This window comes from Suricata suricatta, chromosome 4 (genome assembly GCF_006229205.1).
Source record: "Suricata suricatta isolate VVHF042 chromosome 4, meerkat_22Aug2017_6uvM2_HiC, whole genome shotgun sequence".
Classification (NCBI taxonomy): domain Eukaryota; kingdom Metazoa; phylum Chordata; class Mammalia; order Carnivora; family Herpestidae; genus Suricata; species Suricata suricatta.
The window spans coordinates 158,317,052-158,337,206 of NC_043703.1; the positions used below are offsets into that span (position 1 = coordinate 158,317,052).

The following is a 20,155-nucleotide window of genomic DNA, read 5'->3' on the forward strand; positions in this document are numbered from 1 at the left end:
GATGCTGTGGGAGCTGGTTTTGGCTTCCCGGCCCTCTCTCCCAGCACACTTGTCACAACAGCCCCGTTGTTCTAGAAAAACAACAAAATGAGCACTCCGGTTTGGCAACTGTCTGCACTCCAGCAGAGCAGAAGGAAGATCTTTACTATCAGCTCCTGGGCTTGGGGAGGACGCCAAAGGCAGCAGCCCCCACAGCCTTTGCTTAATTGCTGGGGACTGAGGGGCAAGGGATGCGAGGGAAGTGCCTTCTTGGGCCGCCACCAAACTGTAGACCCTGAAAATGCCTCCGTGAGGGCTGGGGAGGAGCACTGGTTCAAAGCGGTCAGTGCAGAGCGCCTTCCTCCGGGTCCTCCTGCCACAACCCTCCCCCCGCCCCCCCCCCCCAGTATGTGGGACTGGATTCTGGAATCTTCTCGGGATTCCTTCAGGACGACATCACCATTCAGTTATATAACCCTGGAGATGAATACACAGCTGAGAAATTGGGGGGAAATTCTGAGGTTGCGCGGAAGCCATCATTTAGTGCTGGATCTTCCGGGGCTTTGGAAACTTCCAAAATGAAAAGGAGAGGGAACCAGAAGGATGGGATTCCCCTGATCTGCTGAACATCAGAGTGAATCTCCGGGTGCAGGGCTGCCTCACTCACCCTTGCAGCCATTTCTCCGCTGCGGGTGCTCAGGGAGACACGGATGGCGCTCAGTCCTTGCCTAAAAGAAATCCGCAGTCTAGTGCGGGGAGAGAGATCTGCAGACAAAAAGCAGAATACGGTGTGCGAGTGATCTGCAGAGTCCACAGGACAAGCCCCTGGAGAAGTCAGGGCAGCCCTCCAGAAGGACAGCAGTTGACCCGGATCTGGAAGGATCCGTGGCATTAGCCAGGCAAGAGTGGAGGAGAGGCATTTGTGCAGAGAGAACCCCATGTGCGTGTGCAAAGGCGATGGGGCGGTCCCTGGTGCCCAGTGTGTGGATGGCGTGGGTGGTGAGGACATGGGCGGAAGAGGCCCCAAAGGGCACAGGCCATGCTGTCGTCGGCGGTGCTGGGGTTTTCCCGTGTTGAGGAGTTCGGACTTCATCATAACAGCTCTGGGTGTCTTTGAAGGGGTCGGTGAAGTGACGTTCTGTGTTTTAGGAGGGACTGGGCCCAGCAGGTCCGGAGCCACAGTGGCCAGCTGGGGGCTGCTTCGTGGTCCGGGGGGCAGGTCCTGAGCGAAACAGGATGGTCAGGGGGCTGAAGGGGAGATCGAGTCAGGAGGCCCCAGGAGGTAAAGTCGGCCGGCTGCGCTTGTTCCTGTGGGTGTGGATCATATGTGTCCTCTGTGTCGTAAATATTTCCGGAGTGGATCCTAGAATCATAGATTATTTGATCTGTGAGAAAAATCTTGGAATCCAGTTCTTTTCTGGTCTGGAAAGACAAAGTAAAAAGGTCAAGGCCTCCTAACTTCCTGACTGTAAAGGTCACAGTTAGAAGGTGAGCTGCCCGGACGCTCAGGTGTGGCGTTCGTCACGCTTTTTGCCTTACAGATTACGTCCGTTGATTGTCTTGGCCACTGCGCAGCTTATAAGACTCAGGGTTAGCAAGGCGTCGCCGAGCTAGGAAAACACTGGGCTTGAGATGGATCAGCACGGAAACTCATATGGAGAAGTCGGACTTGCTTCGAAACGTTAGAAACCGTGTTACCAAGGAGAGAGCAAAAGCTTGATGTAACAAGTTAATAACACCATTTAAATGACTCTTACGGCGCCGGGGAGGCTCAGCCGGTCGGTCAAGCGTCCGGTCTCAGCTCAGGTCATGATCTCACAGGCACAGCGTCGGGCTCTGTGCTGACCGCACAGAGCCTGGAGCCGCTTCAGATTCTGTGTCTCCCTCTCTCTGACCCTCCCCTGCCCGCACTCTCTGTCTCTCAAAAAGAAATAAAAAAACATTTAAAAAAGTTTAAATGACTTCAGAGGGGAGGGTGAAAACCTTCCTTAGATTCTAAACTATCAAGCATTTTGGAAGACAGAGGTATTCTACATAAGAGAATCTCAAACTCAAGTGAAATGATCCCTTTACACCCGTGTTTAAAATTTTTAACCACTGTTGATTAGAATTTCTTGGAGACTGATTATGTATGTTATCTCTGAACCACTATCCTGAATATTATATTACGTTCAACTGCATTCAAGAATAGTTAAATCTAATATTTTAACGTGCACTGGGGTCTCAAACACACATTAGCTCTTTTAATCTTTAATATTTACATCATCCATTTTTACCTGAGCCGAAGCCGGACGCTTAACCGACGGAGCCACTCAGGTGCCCCTCAACTTATAATTTTTATTTTTATTTTTTAAATGTTTTTATTTATTTTTGAGAGACAGAGAGAGATAGCGTGAGCAGGGAGGGGCAGAGAGAGAGGGAGACACAGAATCCGAAGACAGGCTCCAGGCTCTGAGCTAGCTGTCAGCACAGAGCCTGACGCGAGGCTCGAACCCACGAACCGGGAGATCATGACCTGAGCCAAAGCCGGACGCTTAACCGACTGAGCCCCCCAGGCGCCCCTCAACTTATAATTTTGGAAAGGCAGCAGTATCTCAGCGGCTCCGTGCTCTGTTAACTGGGGGACGGTACCGTCTCCTAACGACCTACACGTCCAGCGAACACAGTGGAGCCCGTACCCGGGCCGGTCTGCCCCGGACGCTGGCTGTTCATCAGTGAGCCAGACAGACCACACCTCCTGACGTTCTGATCGTGTAAGTCCAACAGTGAACAAAATAAAGGGGAGGAGGAGGAGGAGGAGCAGGGGAGAGAGAGAGAGAGAGAGAGAGAGAGAGAGAGAGAGAGGGAGAGAACCCCAAGCAGGCTCCATAGGCAGCACAGAGCCTGACGCAGGGCTCAATCGCACAGTCCTGGAATCATGACCTGAGCCGAAATCAAAGAGCTGGCACTTACCTGGCTGAGCCACCAGGCGCCCCTGTGTTGACAGGTGAGCAGGAAAGGTGTCACGGAGGAGGGAGGAGAGATAAGGGCCGGAGCCAGAGCGTGGGGGAGGTGAGGGCTGCTGTGCTCGTGGGAACCTGTGTTCTAAGCCAAGTAGCCAGCTGATCTGAGGTCCTAGGGTGGGGCCTGGGGAAGATGCTCAAAGAGCATCAGGTTGGGCCGTGTGGCAGACCGGAGAGGGCAGGGGCAGGGTGGTGGCAGATAGGCTGGTGGCCCGGTGTCTGGGCAGAGTATGACAGTCCTCGTGGCCACTGTTAGGCCTTTGGCTTTTACTGTGAAGGAGATGGGAAGTGCTGGAGAGTTATTTTTTGTTTTGTTTTGGGGAGGGGCGCAAATGGAGAGGGGCAAAAGGAAAAGGAGAGAGAGAGAATCCCAGCTGCTGGGATTCCATGCCCAGCACAGAGCCTGACATGGGGCTCGATCTCATGGCCATGAAATCAAGACCTGAGCTGAAATCAGGAGTCTGATGCTTAACGACTGAGCCACCCAGGCGCCCCTAGAGGGCTCCGAACTAAGGACGACCTGGTTTGTTTTAAGGCTCACTCTGGCTGCCGAGTTGGAGACCGGAGGGGAGGGGTGGCAGGGCCCCAGCTGGGAGCCTAGTTAGGAGGTCCCCCCCCACCCCTGCCCAGGGATCCCTGAGATCATAGGGCCATAGTGAGGGACCTGAGGGCTGGCTGGCTACGGACGCGGGCCACAGATGGACACAGCCAGTTTGCCAGTGGGTTGGCTGTGGGGTGTGTGGGAAAGAAAGGGTCAAAGATGACCCCAAAGTTTTTGGTTGGAGCAGCTAGAGGGATGTAGTTGCTGTTCACTGACGTGGAAATGTGGACAGGGCAGGTCTGGGGTGTCTTCCATCAGAAATTTGGTCTCGAATGCGTTAAGCCTGAGATGCCTACTCAACACCCAGAAAGGGAACCAAGAGGACAGGTCTTTGTAAGAGGTCAGCGCTCAGGGGTCGGGTTGGGTTTGGAGCCAGGAGTGTGGGCGGAGGCAGAAGGGAGGAGCTCGGAGCTTCGGCCGGAGCACCGCTGACCCCTGCCCGAGTCCCGGCCGGAGCACCGCTGACCCCTGCCCGCGTCCGGGGCGCTGGGGTTGGAGTGTGTGAACTCGTATGCGAGGAGGCCAAGGAGCGCACTGCCGTGGTCAGATGTGCAGAGGACAAGGGACCATCCAGCAAAGGCAGGGGTGGGGGGAGAAAACCAAGAGGTCGCCTCGTCTGGAAGCCAAGGGGGGCACTGTTTCAGGAAGGGAGGATTGGCCAGCTCTTGTCAATGCCGCCTGATGGGAAGACTGGGCTGACACCTGGGAACTGACCGTTGAACTTAGCAATGCAGAGGCCCCTAGTGCCCTCGGGAAGAGCAGTGGGGGAGCCTGATGGGGAATGGGAGGCAAGGAGCCAGAGCGGGGTCAAAGTCTCTAGGAAGGTTCTTCTTCCAGCGCCATGGTAGTGGACGGGCTAGTCCCAGGGTGGGCTAGAGAAACGGAGTCGTTGAGGTTAAATGCATCCATGAAATTCAAGGTCACCCTTAAGGAGGATATTTGGATTCCATCCAAAATGAACATAAATTCAGCACCTTTGCTACCAGATGGTAGTTAAGACTTTGTTCGCCCCGCCTAATAAATCTGGGTTGCTCTAGATCTAGGGAAGTGTGTTTTCTGGGATCTTTATTGTTGCTGCAAATGTAGCACATTTTTTTGGGTAAGAAGGTCTGGAAGGTCTGGGCCAATAACGTCTTCTAGTGAGGCCGAATGGATCTCTCTCCCGCCATTGTTGCGAAGGCTCCATTTTGCTCTCGTGAAGGGAGGCCGGGACCGTTGCCGTCTGTTCCACCCGCCAGGACGTCGGAGTGACCCGCCTCACAGCGGCGCTGGGGTGTGAGGAAAACAACCAAGCAAAACGATTTCATGGCTGGAAAGCAGAATCCATCTGACTCTTGATTTTGGCTCAGGTCACGATCCCAGGGTCACGGGATTGGGCCCCATGTCGGGCTGGGTGTGGAGCCTGCTTAAGATTCTCTCTTTCCCTCTCTCTCCCTCTGCCCCTCTCCCCCGCAAAAGAAAAACCCCAGGAGTGATGGGTAATATGAGAGACTTTTGGCAAAAAAGCCACTATTTTGAAGACGATCACCCTCTGTTTGCTTTCAGACCAAACATAGCAAAGAACACAATTTTTTTCAGCAGCCTGATATAGTTTTTTATTGTTTATTATTTATTTATTTACTTATTGCATTTATTTCCTCATTTATTTTTATAATTTATTGTCACGCTGGCTAACATACACTGTGTACAGTGTGCTTTTGGCTTGGGAGTAGATTCCCATGATTCATCGCTTACGTACGACACCCAGTGCCCATTCCAACAAGTGCCCTCCTCAGTGCCCATCTCCCATTTCCCCTCCCTCCCACCCCCATCCACCCTCCGTTTGTTCTCTATATTTAAGAGTCTCTTGTGGGTTTGCTTCCCTCCCTGTTTGAAACTATTTTTTCCCCTTCTCTTCCCCCGTGGTCTTCTGTTAAGTTTCCCAAGTTCCACACATGAGTGAAAATACATATGTCTTTCTCTAACTTATTTCACTTTGTATAACACCCTCCAGTTCCATCCACGTTGCTGCAAATGGCAAGATTTCATTCTTTCTCTTTGCCAAGTAGTATCCCATTGTATGTATAAACCACATCATCTTTATCCATTCATCAGTTGATGGACTAGTTTTTTTTTAAAGGTTTCTTTATTTTTGAGAGACCATACAAGTGGGGGAGGGGCAGAGAGAGAGGGGGACAGAAGATCTGAAGCGGGCTCCGCACTAACGGCACAGAGCCTGATGTGGGGCTCGAACTCACGAACCATGAGATCACGACCTGAGCTAAAGGCAGGCATTTAACCAACTGAGCACCCCCCCCACCGCTCCCACCCCCCCCCGGCCCCGCCCCTGGTGCCCCAGCAAAGAACACAAAGTTAAGTGATAGTAAGTGGCTTTTGATCCACCTAGGATTAATTGAAGAGTAAAACATGGTGCCGCCCCCAGAATGCCTTGACTGGGTGGTGGGGCGTTGTGTAAACGCACAGGGGTCACTCAGCAGGGAGCCGTGCCGGCAGAGCGTTACACAGGAGGGGCCAAGTAATCCCATCTGAGGCAGAGGCCTTCCTGGTGGATCTGATGCCCAACTTGGTTCTTTTTTTTTTTTTAATTTTTAATGTTTTTTATTTATTTTTGAGAGACAGAGAGAGACAGTGTGAGCAGGGGCGGGTCAGAGAGAGAGGGAGATACAGAATCCAAAGCAGGCTCCAGGCTCTGCTGTCAGCACAGAGCCTGATGCAGGGCTTGAACCACAAACCATGGGATCATGACCTGAGCCGAAGTCAGATGCTTAATGGACTGAGCCACCCAGGCGCCCCCCAACTTGGTTGTAAAGGATCCGTTGAGTCTTCCAGTAGCGGGAGAAGGACGGAACATTCTATCCAGAAGGAACAGCATGTAGAGAAACCCGGAGGGATGAGGCTGCAAACCGAGTCACTTTGGGTCATGATTTCATGACCTTCTAGGCTGAGCGGTGGAACTTGAGCCTGTAGGCAGTGGGGAGCTGGGGGTAGTTTCCTGTTGTTTATTGTCCTTAAATGTTGATTTAAAAACCAGAATACACAATATACATGCACATGAGGAAGAAATATAAAAGGTGCCCTGAAAATAAGGTTTCCCTTCCCCGGGTCCCCACCTTTCCCCCAGTTCCTTTCTCTCGAGACCCCCCTCCTTGCCGGCCTCCCTTCAGAAAGGTCAGAGGTTGTCTCAATAATAAATAAACATTAAAAAATTTAATAAAGGGCGCCTGGGGGGCTCAGTCAGTTAAGCATCTGACTTCGGCTCAGGTCATGATCTCACGGTTGGTGGGTTCGAGCCCCGCATCGGGCTCTGTGCTGACAGCTGAGTCTGGAGCCTGTTTCGGATTCTGTGTCTCCCTCTCTCTGCTCCTCCCCCAGCTCATGCTCTGTTTCTCTCCGTCTCAATAATAAATAAACATAAACAAATTTAATAGAAAGGTCGGGGGTGGCAGGAGGGGGGGGAAGGAGAGGAGATGCAGGAAGCCCGGCACTCAGGTAGGAGGGTGCCATGCTAATCGAGGCCAGAGAAGGGGACTCGTGGCTGTGACACGCAAAGGAGGCCAGGTTCTAGAAAGGCTCCAAAGCCTCTTGCTTGTGTCGTCATAATGATGCTCGGTGTTGTGCAAATTAGGTTTGAGGTGTGAGGCAGGCAGATTCCCTTGGGCTGCAGAAATTCACAGCCACTGTGGACAGCCCTGTGGACAGGGCTGGGGGCGGTCTGTGTGGGACAGGGGTGGGAGGGGGCGCATGTGGGTTGGAGGAGAAGAATGCTGAGCCCAGAGGACATCAAACACCGAAGGAGGAATCTGCCCCCAGTGGGGTGGGGGTGGGGGCTACAAAAACAGAGCCATTTCAGACTGTAAAAGGCACAGTGCCTGGAGCTGCGGGAGGGCCTATGACCCCAGAGGGCTCCCTCCCGCCCAGACTCGCTCTTAGGATGTTGGCCGCTGTCCCTGGCAGCAGGGCGGGGGTGGGGGGAGGCCAGCTGTGTACCAGCGGGCTGAGAGCCAGTCCCGCGGCGTCTGGCCGACACCAGGCCTCAGCAATTGCTACCCGTGCTGGGTGTGGAGGTGAAGAAATGCAGTGGGGAAAGTGTTGTGCAGCATGCATGACCTCCGGGGGTGCCCGTGAGGACTTTCTGGGACAGGAGGTCGAGGTTTGGGGGTGGAAAGCCCTATCTGTGCTCGGGTGAGGGGGGGCAGCAGTGGCCGGGTCAGGACGGGGTGCTTGCGGCTCTCCAATGCCAGGGGCCCGTGGCCCGCAAGGAAGGCAGCGCCCAGTCCAAGGCCACCAGGTCAGGTTGCTTCTCGCCCCGCCTCTGACATCGGCCAATGTCCGGGCACCCTGGAATCTCTTTAGAGTTTGAGGATCAGATCGCTAGCCCTGAAGGAGCCTGAGAGACCTGGGGTGCACATCCCACTGACCTTGGAGGCCTCTGGGGCCCAGCAGGGGGCGCTGCTCGGGATCCTCACCAGGTTATCCGGGACACACCTGGCGGATAGGGGCGGATCCCCCCGCTGGGCGCCAGGCCCACTGTAGCCCCTCCGTGAGTCTAGCCAAGTCCTCGATGTTCATGGTTATGTGAATGTGATTTATAAGGTGATATAATGCGATACAAATGCAATTTATTGTCATTTTCCTCCAATCCCACTCCTTTAAGCTTCTCCGGGGCGGCCTGGCTTTCTTTCTCTTTCGAAACACTTTCCTGAAGGCGTGACCTCTCGAAGGGAGGGAGGGGCTCCAGGTCTGGTGGTCTCAGAATTGGAGCCTCTTCCTGAAAAAGTCTGGTTGTCATTTAACAACGCAGAACAGGACCCACCGGACAGCAGCGGAGTGGGGACAGGGGCGCCCTCTGGCGGTGGTGGGAGGGCTGAGCTGGAAATGGCTGAGGCCCCGCGATCCGGTACCAGGAATCCCCTTACTCTGTTCTCCCCACTGCTGGTGTTCAGATGTCCATAATGAAGCACAAGAACCCCAATCAACCAAGCAAACCTGAGCTCCACAGAAGGATAATTCTTCAGTAATAAAGGAGGGGGACGTCTACCCTTGCTGTGAAATATTATCCAGCAGTAAGAGGGAGTAAACTATCGGGGCACCTGACAGGCTCAGTCCAGTAGAGCACATGACCCTTGATCCCAGAGTCATGAGTTCAAGTCCGACGTTGTGTGTGTAGAGTTTACCTAAAAAAATTGTGTGTGTGTGTTTTTTTAAAAGGGAGTGAGTTACTGACCCACACAAGATGGATGGGTCTCAGAATCACTATACTGAATGGAAGAAACCAGAAAGAGGGTGTGCGCTCTGTGATTCTCTGGTCTTGGCTTCCAGAGTGTACCCGAGCCTGCAGACAGGAGGCCGATGGATGGTTGCGGGAGACGGGAGGGCAGCGCAGGGAAGGAGGGGCCCCAGAGGGCATGACCGGGGCGATGGTCTGTGTACCCGTGGCGAAGCCTACCGAACTGGACTCAACATCTGTGTTGATATGTGTATGCATATGTACAGATAAAGCCGTGAAACACGAAGGGTGGATGGGGAGGACTCTCTAAACAAAAGAAGCAGAATCTATACATTTTGGTAAATAAAAGAGACCGTGAATTTTCTAAAAATTAACCATTGATACTTCACCTTTCTCAAAAACCCTTAGCTGATGGGGCCCCTGGGTGGCTCAGTGTGTTAAGCGTCAGACTTCGGCTCAGGTCATGATCTTACAGTCTGTGGGTTCGAGCCCTGTGTTGGGCTCTGTGCTGACAGCTCAGAGCCTGGAGCCTGCTTCGGATTCCGTACCTCCCTCTCTCTCTGACCCTCCCCTGCTCTCTCTGTCTCTCAAAAATAAATAAAAAACATTAAAAAAGTTAAAAAAAAAAAAAGCCTTAGTTGTAAGAGCAGGAGGAAACCGTAACACCATATTCAGTCCCGCCTGCTTCTCCGTCAGCTCTGGCTTCTTCAAAGGCTCCGTTAGATCTTGGGTGATGACGCATCCCACACCCGCCCCTTCACACTCACGCGCTCCCCTGAGCTCAGCCCGTTTCCCACGGCCCCCCAGGGTCCCAGTGTCTGTCTGGCCCTGGGGTGGCCGCTGGCCAGCTGGCAGGCACCGGACTTGTGTCTGCACTGGGTCCGGAGCGGCCAGCAGGGGCCGCTGTGTCTTTGTTTTTCATCCAAGCTCCCCTACTGCTCAGAAGGTTTGTTTCTGGAAGGGCATCTAACACATCCCCCCGGAGACAGTCAAGGTAAAGGCTTACACAATCCGGCAAGGAAAGACCTGCGTTCAAAACGCGGGCACAGGAAGAAGCATCAGTACACGTTGAGCAGATGGAACAGGACCGAGCCCTCGGGGACATTAGAAAAGCAAAGAGTATGGCCTTCCTTGCAAATCCTGCTGTAGGGCGTGAGGCTCACAGAGGGGGAAGGTGGTGGCCAGCAGTATGTCCCCATCAGGGGTAGGGAAGGCAGCGGCGAGGTGGAGACAGGCTGGTCATGCGAAGGTCTGGCCCTCGGGTGCCCTCCTGATGGCAGAAGCCACCTTCATCACAACCTATGACACAGTCGGGGGGTAACCGGGAAGCCAGCGCAGGCGACAACAGAAGCTGGTTCCAGCCAAACCGACAAGAGGGAACAAACGTCCAAACAGGATGCCATCTAAAAAGTAGCTCAAGGATGGTGGCGTCCCCAAGCGTGCAAGTGACCGGAAGCTGTAGGGAGGCAGGGTGGCCTCGTATCGCAGGAACTTTCGGATGTGCCCACGGGAATCGAAAGCGGGGTCTGGAAGAGCCCCCCGCGCACCCAGGTTCACAAGAGCGCAATTCACCGCAGCCAAAAGGCATGAGCAACCTGAGGGACAGACGCATCCACACAGCACGGCAGAAAGCCAGAGCCTTGGGTGGGCAGCGCCACTGACAACCTTCTGATGCTTCTTCCGTTTGTCCTTCTCAAGGTGTCCGCAAACCAGAGCGCTGACGACCACCTGGGGGGCAGCAGCGTCTCCGGGTAAGTGCTAGGTGGGGCCAGCGTGTTGCCTCTGCCAGAAACCACTCCTTTTTGGTGATTTTAAATGTTTGTTTATTTATTTCTTTTGAGAGAGGGAGAGAGAGAACCCCAGGCAGGCTCTCCACCGTCATCCTAGAGCCCGATGCGGGTCTGGATCCCAGAACTGAGAAAGATCACGACCTGACGCTTAGGAGTCAGACACCTGGGGCGCCTGGAGGGCTCAGCCGGTTGAGCGTTTGGCTTCGGCTCAGGTCATGCTCTTGCGATTCGTGGGTTCGAGCCCCGCGTCGGGCTCTGTCCTGACAGCTAGCTCAGAGCCTGGAGCCTGCTTCGGATTGTGTCTCCCTCTCTCTCTGACCCTCCCCTGCTCGCGCTATCTCTGTCTCTCAAAAATAAATAAAACATTAAAAAAAAAAAAAGAGAAGAGACACAACCGACGGGCCTCCCGGTGCACCGTAGGCCGCAGGCTCCTGTGTCGCCTCCCGCTGCCTGCGGAGCCCTTGTGTCTCACAGGTCGCCATCCAGATGCGGCTTGGACTTTAAAGGGAAGGCCGGGCCACGGGAGTGCGCAGAGGTCATGCAGCCTTAGCCTCGGGGGCTTGTAGCCCAGAGGGATGATGGAGGGGTCCCCTGTCACGGCATTGCAGTTTGATCAGGAAAAGTGCTTTGAAAACACCTGTAGTGTTAGCTAAGGCCCCGGGACCCAGAGACCAGGCCTTCTCTGCTCCAGGCCATCCCGCCTGGCTCCGGCCACACCAGGAGCAGCCCAGCAGGAGGTGATGGCTCTGGGCCCCTGGCCTTTCCCCCCCACCCCCGCCACCCCCTGGCCTTTCCCCCCCACCCCCGCCACCCCCTGGCCTCCCCCCTCCGGCGGGATGACGTGATCCACCTTGTCACTGGCATGGGGGTGACCGGTATTCAGGACCAGGGGTGTGAACGGGTGTAAAACTTCAGCTTAACAGCTGTTTTCATTACTGATTCCAAATGGCTTCAGGGCAAGAATTTTGCTGGTTTCTCTTATTTAACACACATTAAAAATTTTTTCTTTTAACATTTATTTATTTTTGAGAGACAGAGCATGAGCAGGGAGGGGCAGAGAGAGAGGGAGACGCAGAATCCGAAGCAGGCTCCAGGCTCTGAGTTGTCAGCACAGAGCCTGACGCGGGGCTCGAACCCACGAACCATGAGATCATGAGCTTAGCTGAAGCCAGTCGCTTCACTGGCTGAGGCCCCCAGGCGCCCCTCATCTAACACACATTAGCAGGGGGCCTTCCCGGAGGGGCCTGGGCTTTTCAGAAGTGCAGGCAGGGGCTCAGGGCAGGCCAGAGAGGGGACGGGAGCAGCCAGAGAGCTCACGGAGGAGCTGGGGACAACGATAACAGTGATTCACTGAGGGGAGAGGACACGGGAGGTCAGAGCAGCCACTGAGGACGCTGTGCACAGGCAGGTGCGCCAGGCGGCGAAGGGCGTGGGGCGCGGGCAGGCCCGAGCTGTAGACAGGGCGCCAGGTGCCAGGCCACACCGCTCGCTCTGCTCAGAGGAGCCGGCTGGGACCCCACGGTGGCGCGGAGGGTGAAGCGGTGAGAGCACCTAGCCCCCGCCCCCGCACCCCTGCCCCGGCAGTCAAGGCCATGTGTGTGAGCATCGTGGAGAGCCCTGGTCCCCCTCCAGACGCTTCTCCTCGCGGCCCTGCCTCCTGGAGGAAGTGGCGCCCGGGTGTGGTCTTGTGCGCTGGGGCAGGACACCGTGTCCCACTGTAGCCCCGAGCGCGTGGCTCTGTCCTGGGGACCTGGGGACATGCCTTCCTATGGGCCCCGAGGAGTGAACTGCTCACAGCTCAGTCCTGGCTGAATAATTCCACGGCTTTTAAAGAGAATTAGCATGACGTTCTCCAGTCGCCATCAACCTGAGGGATTTAGAAGGGTAATTCCCCCCATGAGCGAGTTCGCTCTTTCTTCTGCTTTTTGAGTGAAGGGGCCACACTCCGGGTCACCTCCAGCCTCCCAGACCTCCCTCGTCACGAGTCCCCTCACTCACTGGTCCTGTCGGGCCCTGTGGGCCTGGTACCTCGGGAAGGAGGACAGGGTCACCGGGGGAGGCTGTGGGGGGGCCCTGGCCCTCCCCAAGGTCAGGACAGGCAGCGGCCTGCCTCTGGTCCCCAAACTTGGGCTCTGCAGCCTTTGAGGAGAACCCCCTCAGGGAACGAGCAGCAGGTCTCCACCCCACGTCTGCTGTGGCTCCCATTGTCCCTGGGCCCTCCGTGGCCCTCCTTCCCTCTCCCCTTCCCATGCAACTCTCTGGGGAAGCATTCCCCCCTCACCCCCGCCTCCTCCTCCACCCGCAGCTCTGCTGCCAGAACCCACCGGAGCGGCATTTCTGGGAGAAATACCCTAACATCTGCAGTTTGCTTTGAAATACCTCCAGAAACCAGATGGAGCAGATGTGTGAAAAAGTAAATACAGCAAAAGGAAAAAAAAAGTATTTACTTAATCATTGAATCTACAATTTCAACCTTTCTGTATCCTTGGAAGTCTTTGTAATAAAATGTTGGCGAGAAAAATCCTTCAAAGCCCAGTTAAGATATCTCCCCCCAAACTCCCTCCCCTCCGTGCTCATCAGGCCGGTGTCTCTCCCTCCTTCGTGGGCACCCAGCCTCCACGCCTGTGACCTAGAAGGTGGCGGCCACACAGAACAGTTCGGCTCATACCCTCATTCAGTCTCAGGAAGGCAGGATGGGTGTCTGACTCCTCCCTGGTCCCTCACAGCCCCCGGCACATAGTAGGCGTCTCCTCAGCGCTACTGAATGTTCGCTGTAGACCTGGGCCACACGGGCCTTGACCAAAGCTGAAGACCTTTGACCCTGGAGCCCTGATCATCCTTGATGACATCTCCGTCCTTCTCCTAAGGGACGAGGGCGGAGAGACGCGAAGGCTGCAGGGCTGGGCCGATCAGGCTGGCTTTGGGGGCAGGGCTGGCCTGACCTGAGCTCTCTGGGGACTGGGCCGCAGAAGCTGAGGCCCCGGGAGGGAAAGCGTGGCGATTCTGGTGGCTCTGGTCTGCACCTGCCGCTTAAGGTCACCCAGGCCAGCCTCCTGCGTTCACAGGTGCAGAAACAGGCTGGGAAGGAGGGAGGCACCCCAGCTGTCTGGAGGGGAGGGGCGGGGTGGGGCGGGCTCCCTCTCTGGCACAGCAGTAAGGTCACTGTCCCATATCCGGAGCTGGTGACTCTGGGCTGCAGACCGCACACCCCCTCCAGGCAGCATCCAGCCTGGCCCCCGCCCCCCACTCCTCCTGTCCAAGGTTTTGGGGGGAGGGGCCACCACCAATGCCAGGCAACACGACTGGGGAGCAGCGGGAAAGAAAGGGAAGTTTGGGGTACAGTGCACATCACCCAAAGGTCCCTACAAAGTCCAGAAAATCAGAGAGGGGCTGCCATCAAGGGCAGGCTGGTGGGAAGCACTTTCTGGAGCCCAGGTACAGGTAGCAGGAACGGGTCGGACGGGGTCCCTTCTCCCGTGCCCAGTCCTGTCCTGATGCAGCAGCTCTGGTGTGACCCCCCCAGGGCGCAGGCCCAGGGCGCAGGTCAGGCAGTGGATATCTGCTGTCACGTTTGCTAGGGCGGTGCAGCGTGCAAGGTCCAGTGTCCCTGTCATCTGTGCATGAGCGTAGGCCTGCCCGAGAATGAGCTTACAGACTCCATTTTAGAGGGAAAAAACCCTACGCTCAGAGATGCAAAGCCCTCGTCCGGGGTCACTGGCAGAGCTGGGGTTTGAACCTCGGCCTTTCCACCCTGAGGGCCCTGACCCTTAAACTTCCCAGGTGCTGGTGGTTAAGCAAGGTCTTGGAGGATAACGTCATGGGCAGTGAAGCCAGAGAGACAGGCAGAGGCCTGCGCACGTAGAAGATGAGACGGTGCACCACGCGCAAAGGTCTTCAGTTTCGGTTTTAGGATGGATCAGGAGGCCATGAAGGGGCCGTTGGAGAGACGGCCAGTTTGAAAGGTGACCCCTTCCTCCTGACACCCCTGTCCCTGTCTCCGGCCGCAGAGCTCCAGCCAGCAGCCACAGGAGGCCAGAGACGCCGTTGGACGACTCCGCCATCTCGTATGACTACTCCGAGGAGCAGCTGATGGCCAGCATCGAGCGGGAATACTGTCGCTGAGGCCGCTCCTCTGCCACCGGCCCCCCGACCAGACTGGGGTGCGCATCTCCTCCCCCGCCCAGGCTCTGGCCGGAGCTGAGCCCCCTCCAACACGCAGTCACTCCTGCCTTTTTCAAAAGACCCGGCTTCCGGCAAGCTGGCTGCCGGGCTCAGCTGTGCCCGCCCAGGCCTGAAGGAAGGGGCAGGGCGGGCCCACGGGCGCCTGGCCGGGGTGGCTCCCAGAGGCTCCTCTCAGTCCCTGGGGAGGGCTTGTCTACAAGGTCCTGCCCCACTCCCCACCGGGGCTGGGGACCGCTCATCAGCTCACCGTGGCTCCGACGGCCGTGGAGCCCGGGCTGGGGCCTGGACTCTGCATTTCTAACCAGCTCCCGGTGAGACCCCGGCCCCCGGGCCCCAGCCGCACTCGGGGTAGGAAGGATTGAGTCTCCGCCGTAGACTCCTGTGACGCTTCCTTCCCGGGCGCTGGGTCCGCTCAGAGCCACAGCCCACAGGCCTCCCTGAGGACAGGCCCTGCGGCCCTGGGGCGGGGGCGATGGCGGGAAGCGAGGGCTGGGAGCGGGAGCCCCAGGTCCGATCCTCTTGCACTGTCACATCTACAGGCCACACAGCAGCCTCCCTGGAGTCGCCTGCAAGATCCAAGGACATCTCCGGAGCTGACGAAGGGCCCCTTGGCGCTGTCCCCAGACCCACTGGCCGGCTGCCATCACAGGCAGCCGGGTGTTTCCATGAACTGTTATTACTTGACAAGAGAGCTTTGATGGGAGGCTCCGGAGGGTCCCGCTGCCCAGCCAGAGGCGGCCCCTGGGGCCTCCCAGCAGCCGATGGCCCGACCTTGCCAGGGAGACAGCTGCGCCCCATCCAAGCTCAGATCTTTTTTTTCAAAATCAAAGATGAGCGCTATTAGGATTCAAATCATACAAAATACTTCTTCTAAAAGAAGTGACAATATTATTTCTCACCCCCAAGCAGACGAGGCCTTGAATTGAATGACGTAAAGTGTTTACAATTTTACACTGTTGTCTTGTTAATTCGGAAAAGGTTCAGCCCATTTCCAAGGGAAGGACAATACCCCTCCCTCAAGGAGATGAAAGTGTGAAGAAAATAAAATTCCTCCTGTGGGTGCCGCCTTCTGTGTGGGCGGCCAGGTGAGAGCCTGTAATTAAAGCAGTCATTCTTAGGGCTTTTTTTGTTTCTAATTTCCTGAATGCAGAAAAGTGTCTTCTTTTAAAATGTTTATTTATTTTTGAGAGAGAAAGAGAGAGAGAGAGAGCAAGAGCGGGGGAGGGCAGAGAGAGGGAGACAGAATCCGAAGCAGGCTCCGGGCTCCCAGCTGTCAGCACAGAGCCTGATGCAGGGTTCGAACTCATGAACTGTGAGATCATGACGGGAGCCGAAGTCTGATGCTTAACTGACTGAGCCCCCCAGGCGCCCCTGATGGTCCAGAGTCATAGAGCCACTTCGCACAGGACTGCCTTTAGTGGGCTGTGCCCCCCTGGAGGTCCTGCTCAGTGCCATCCGGGGCCACGTCTCTGAAGCCCCTGCCACTGTGGGCCTGGCCCTCCGCTTGATGCCGGGTCCGTGGGTGAGCTGGGTCTGGTCTCTGTCCGGGAGGACGTGCTGTCTCTAGGGGCCGGGACACCCATACACACGTCTTCCCTCTGGAGAAGGTAGAGTCGACCCCCCACTGAAGGTCTAGTCCGTGCGGGTGGATGTTCTTCTGTTCTGGCGATAATTAGGCAGAAGAACAGCCTTCTAGAGTGTCATCAGGGGGCTGAACCACATCTGAGACTCTGAAGGTCGGTGCCCTCCTCCAGGAAGGGGATGACCCAAATCAGACCTTTGGTGTGGTGACATCTGGACCCCTGGGGACAGATCCAACCTCGACAGGCCGGCAGGGCTCTGTTTTCTGGCGTGCTGAAATCTTCAGTTTCCAGGGCTGGAAAGGAAAAGCTGCTTTCTCTGTGGGGTGTGGACATTGGGAAGGAAAGGTGGCACTTAGTGTAAGTCCTGCTGGACCCCGCGGGGAGCTGGGGCCTGGAGCGTGGCCACCCGGGGGACTAAAGGAGCGTGTGGTTTTGTGTGGCACCAAGTGTCAGGGACCTGTGGCCAGCTGTCAACATGACACCACTTGGCAGCAAGAATCACCTCGGCCGTGTCACTCCTGATGTGGGCCAAGAGGCTGAGGACACGTTGTAGGGAAAGTGGAGAAAGTGCCGGGGGAAGGGCTGAGTTTCCTACTGCTCTGACAGCAGAGAACCTGAGTGGCAAATAAAAATAATACGACCTGGGGCACCTGGGGGGCTCAGTCAGTTAAGCGTCTGACTTCGGCTCAGGTCATGATTTCACGGTTTGTGGGATTGAGTCCCGCGTCGGGCTCTGTGCTGACAGCTAGGTCAGAGCCTGGAGCCTGCTTCGGATTCTGTGTCCCTCTCTCACTCTGCCCCTCTCCTGCTCATGCTGTCTCTCTCTCTCTCTCAAATATAAACATTTAAAACATAAATAAATAAAAAAAATACAACCTTAGTAGCACCTTACGTGAGTGAAGCACAGGTCACAGAAGCAGTGTGTGTGTGTGTGTGTGTGTGTGTGTGTGTGTGTGTGTGTGTAATTTGTACAAGTAATTGAGAGAACTCGCTCTGTGCCAGGGTCTGTGCCAGGTGGGCCCAGGAGTATAAACAGATGTGAGAGGAGAGAGCCGGGCGCCGGGCAAGCAGGTGCAGGGGGCGTGGTGGTCGGAACCCTGCAGGCCACGCTGCTCAGGCGACCTGGGGGGGGGGGCGGGGGGAGCCGGGCTCCCTCGGGAGGCTGATCAGCTCCTCCTGGTGCGAGGAGGCCCAGGCTCTAGTCTTACCTCAGGGGATTGTAGCTTCCACACTTTTGTAGTGTGCAGAGGCCGTCTGTCCATCCTGCCGCCCACGGTTACCGGGAGGCTTGAACGACACACGGCTGCCTGCATGTGCTGTCACTGCAGTGCCCATTTAGGTAAGACATGGGGGCCTGGTCGTGAGGCGGGGGACCCTGCCGGGCCCCTCAGTGTAGGTGGAGGAGCTGGTCTGTGCTCCGCAGGAGGCCAGTCCGGCCTGGGGTCTGGTCTACAAAGAGGGCACAGCTCTTCCTCAGGGACGCCCCTGTGGCCACACGAGGCCCCGTGGCCTTGAGCCCCTCTCCATTTAGCAGCAGGAATTCTGGATTTTTCTGGTAGCCTCATGTTTGAAGGGTGCCCCCAGCACGTGCTCACTGGCCTGGGGAGCCCATGCTCAGCGGTGCCCCCTTGAGGCCAACCGCAGGCTCGGGGCCATGTGAGTAAACACGGTGTCCTCAAGGGTCCCGGCTGCTGCCAAAGCCAACACCTCAGGGTCTTTTTTGGGGGGTGGAGGGTCACGCCACCCCCTCTGTGATACTTTGGTAGCAGCATCCCACAGTGACACTGCCTGGGCACCTTGTGTCACGGCTCCCTGGATTTACAGGCACAGCCATCTCCCTGGGTTTGAACATGGAGCCTGGTGGGCATGGGGCAGGCCTGGCCAATGTCCTGTCCCCGTGTGTCCCCTTTGTGCCTTCTCCGAGGAGCCTTAGCCTCAAGATCATGTCTCTACGGTCGGGTCACCCTTTGAGAAACTGATAAAAGTGAAGGTCCCCCTGGGGGCGCCTGGGTGGCTCAGTCGGTTAAGCATCTGACTTTGACTCAGGCCATGATCTCTCAGTCCATGGGTTTGAGCCCCGTGTCGGGCTCTGTGCTGATAGCAGAGCCGGGAGCCTGCTTCGGATTCTGTGTCTCCCTCTCTCTCAAAAATAAATAAACATTAAAAAAAAGTGACGGCCCCACGGCCCAGAAAGTGGACCCATGCCCTGCACGTACACCGTTTCAGCGTGCTACGCCCCGGGGGTCTGCGCACATGAGGATTGCTCAGGGGCACCTTGGCGGGTCCCCAAGATTCTCTGTGCCATCCTGTCTTCTTTGGAGCGCTGTCCTTTGATGCCTCACACCTTAGTGTCCCTGGCCCGTCAGTGCCCCTCTGGTTTCCCCTCCCTCCACTGCGGCCTGGAAGTCTCCTCAAGGCAGCAACCTGGGGCAGTTGTAGGGTTCACCCCACCGATTTCCTGTCTCTCGGCGGTGACCGTCTTTCACGGCCCGAAGGTCCAGTTCCTTGCAGACGCTTGTGTTGCGCCCTCGCTCTTTCAGATGTAAGGGGGTGTTCGGTTCTTCGTACTCGCCCTTGGGCAGGAACGGATTTCGTATTTCTACTACTTTAATGTCACAGCTTGGCCCGTGGCCGTCCCTTTGGATGGCTTCTTTGCCGTCTAGCCCAGTCCCTGCCCTCTCGGAGGCAGCTAGCGATGCGAGAATACGACGGAAGCCCGTTCTGGAATTTCTGGGCCCCCAGCAGCTACCCTTCCAGGGGCCCTGGCTCCCTGGGGTAGGAAACAACGCAGGTTTTCTTCCACACGTGAAATAAAAGTGCCAGACGCAGAGATAAGTGTGGAATCTCTGGTCTTTACTTGGTCCTCATTTCACACACGAGGAAATTCCGGTCACATGTGGCTGCCTTGGGCCGCGTCAGCGCCGCCTACCAAATCCCTCCCCGCCCGGAGGCCAGGGCTGCCAGACCTCGTGGAGGGACCGAAGGCCACCCTCTTCCCCGCCGCCCCTGCACCGGGCCATCCGTCCCTCCGCACGCATGCCCTCGGACCGGCCGCTGGGACGGACGGGACGGCCCACCTCGCTTCTCCTACCGAGACCTCACAGCCTCTGGCTCTCAGACACCATCTAGTTCTTTAAAGATTTTTTTTAAATGTTTATATATTTTTGAGAGGGAGGGAGAGTACAAGTGGGGGAGGGGCAGAGAGAGAAGGAGACAGAATCCAAAACAGGTTCCAGGCTCTGAGCTGTCAGCACAGAGCCCGACATGGGGCCCGAACCCACGAACTGTCAGATCGTGACTGAGCCAGAGTCGGACGCTTAACTGATTGAGCCGCAGCGCCGCAAAGCCCGTTATTTCTTAGCATGCTCCCTTCTGTCTGACGGCCAGTGTCTCCTAACAGCGCCTGTCCCAGCCTCACCCCTGCAGTCCCTCCGGCCAGAGCCATCTGCCCTGAGCATGAGTCTCCTTCCCTCCACATTTAACAAACACTTGTAGGAGGCTAGGCTTTAGGGACACTGACAAGCCACAAGGAGGGGCTGTCACCCCTGTGCTCAGGGGACCCACAGTCTATGGAAGGGGACAAACAGGTGAACGCAGGGGGGTGATTACAAGGACAGGTCCCTGAAAGAAGGCCGGGCGGTTAATTTGGCCAGGAGAGGCGGTGGGGTGTGGGCATGAAAGGGAAGTTGAGGAAAGGGGGAGAAGGGGCAAAGGCCTGCAGCCCCCCAAATCCCTCAGCAGGATCCGGGTGAGTCTGGAGTGGGTATGGCTGATTCCCTGCTACTGCACCC

The 20,155-nt window shown here is 56.5% G+C and overlaps 1 protein-coding gene across 1 annotated transcript; it reads left to right on the forward strand.

The window, feature by feature from the left end:
- Positions 1-7,684: 7,684 nt before the first annotated feature.
- Positions 7,685-15,902, forward strand: CYS1 (cystin 1). Its single transcript, XM_029938572.1, has 6 exons — positions 7,685-7,732; positions 7,824-7,870; positions 9,799-9,928; positions 10,508-10,560; positions 14,607-14,759; positions 15,321-15,902. Exons 1-5 carry the CDS (start codon positions 7,685-7,687, stop codon positions 14,719-14,721), a joined length of 393 nt encoding a protein of 130 aa, XP_029794432.1. The 3' UTR covers positions 14,722-14,759; positions 15,321-15,902.
- The last annotated feature ends 4,253 nt before the right edge of the window (positions 15,903-20,155 follow it).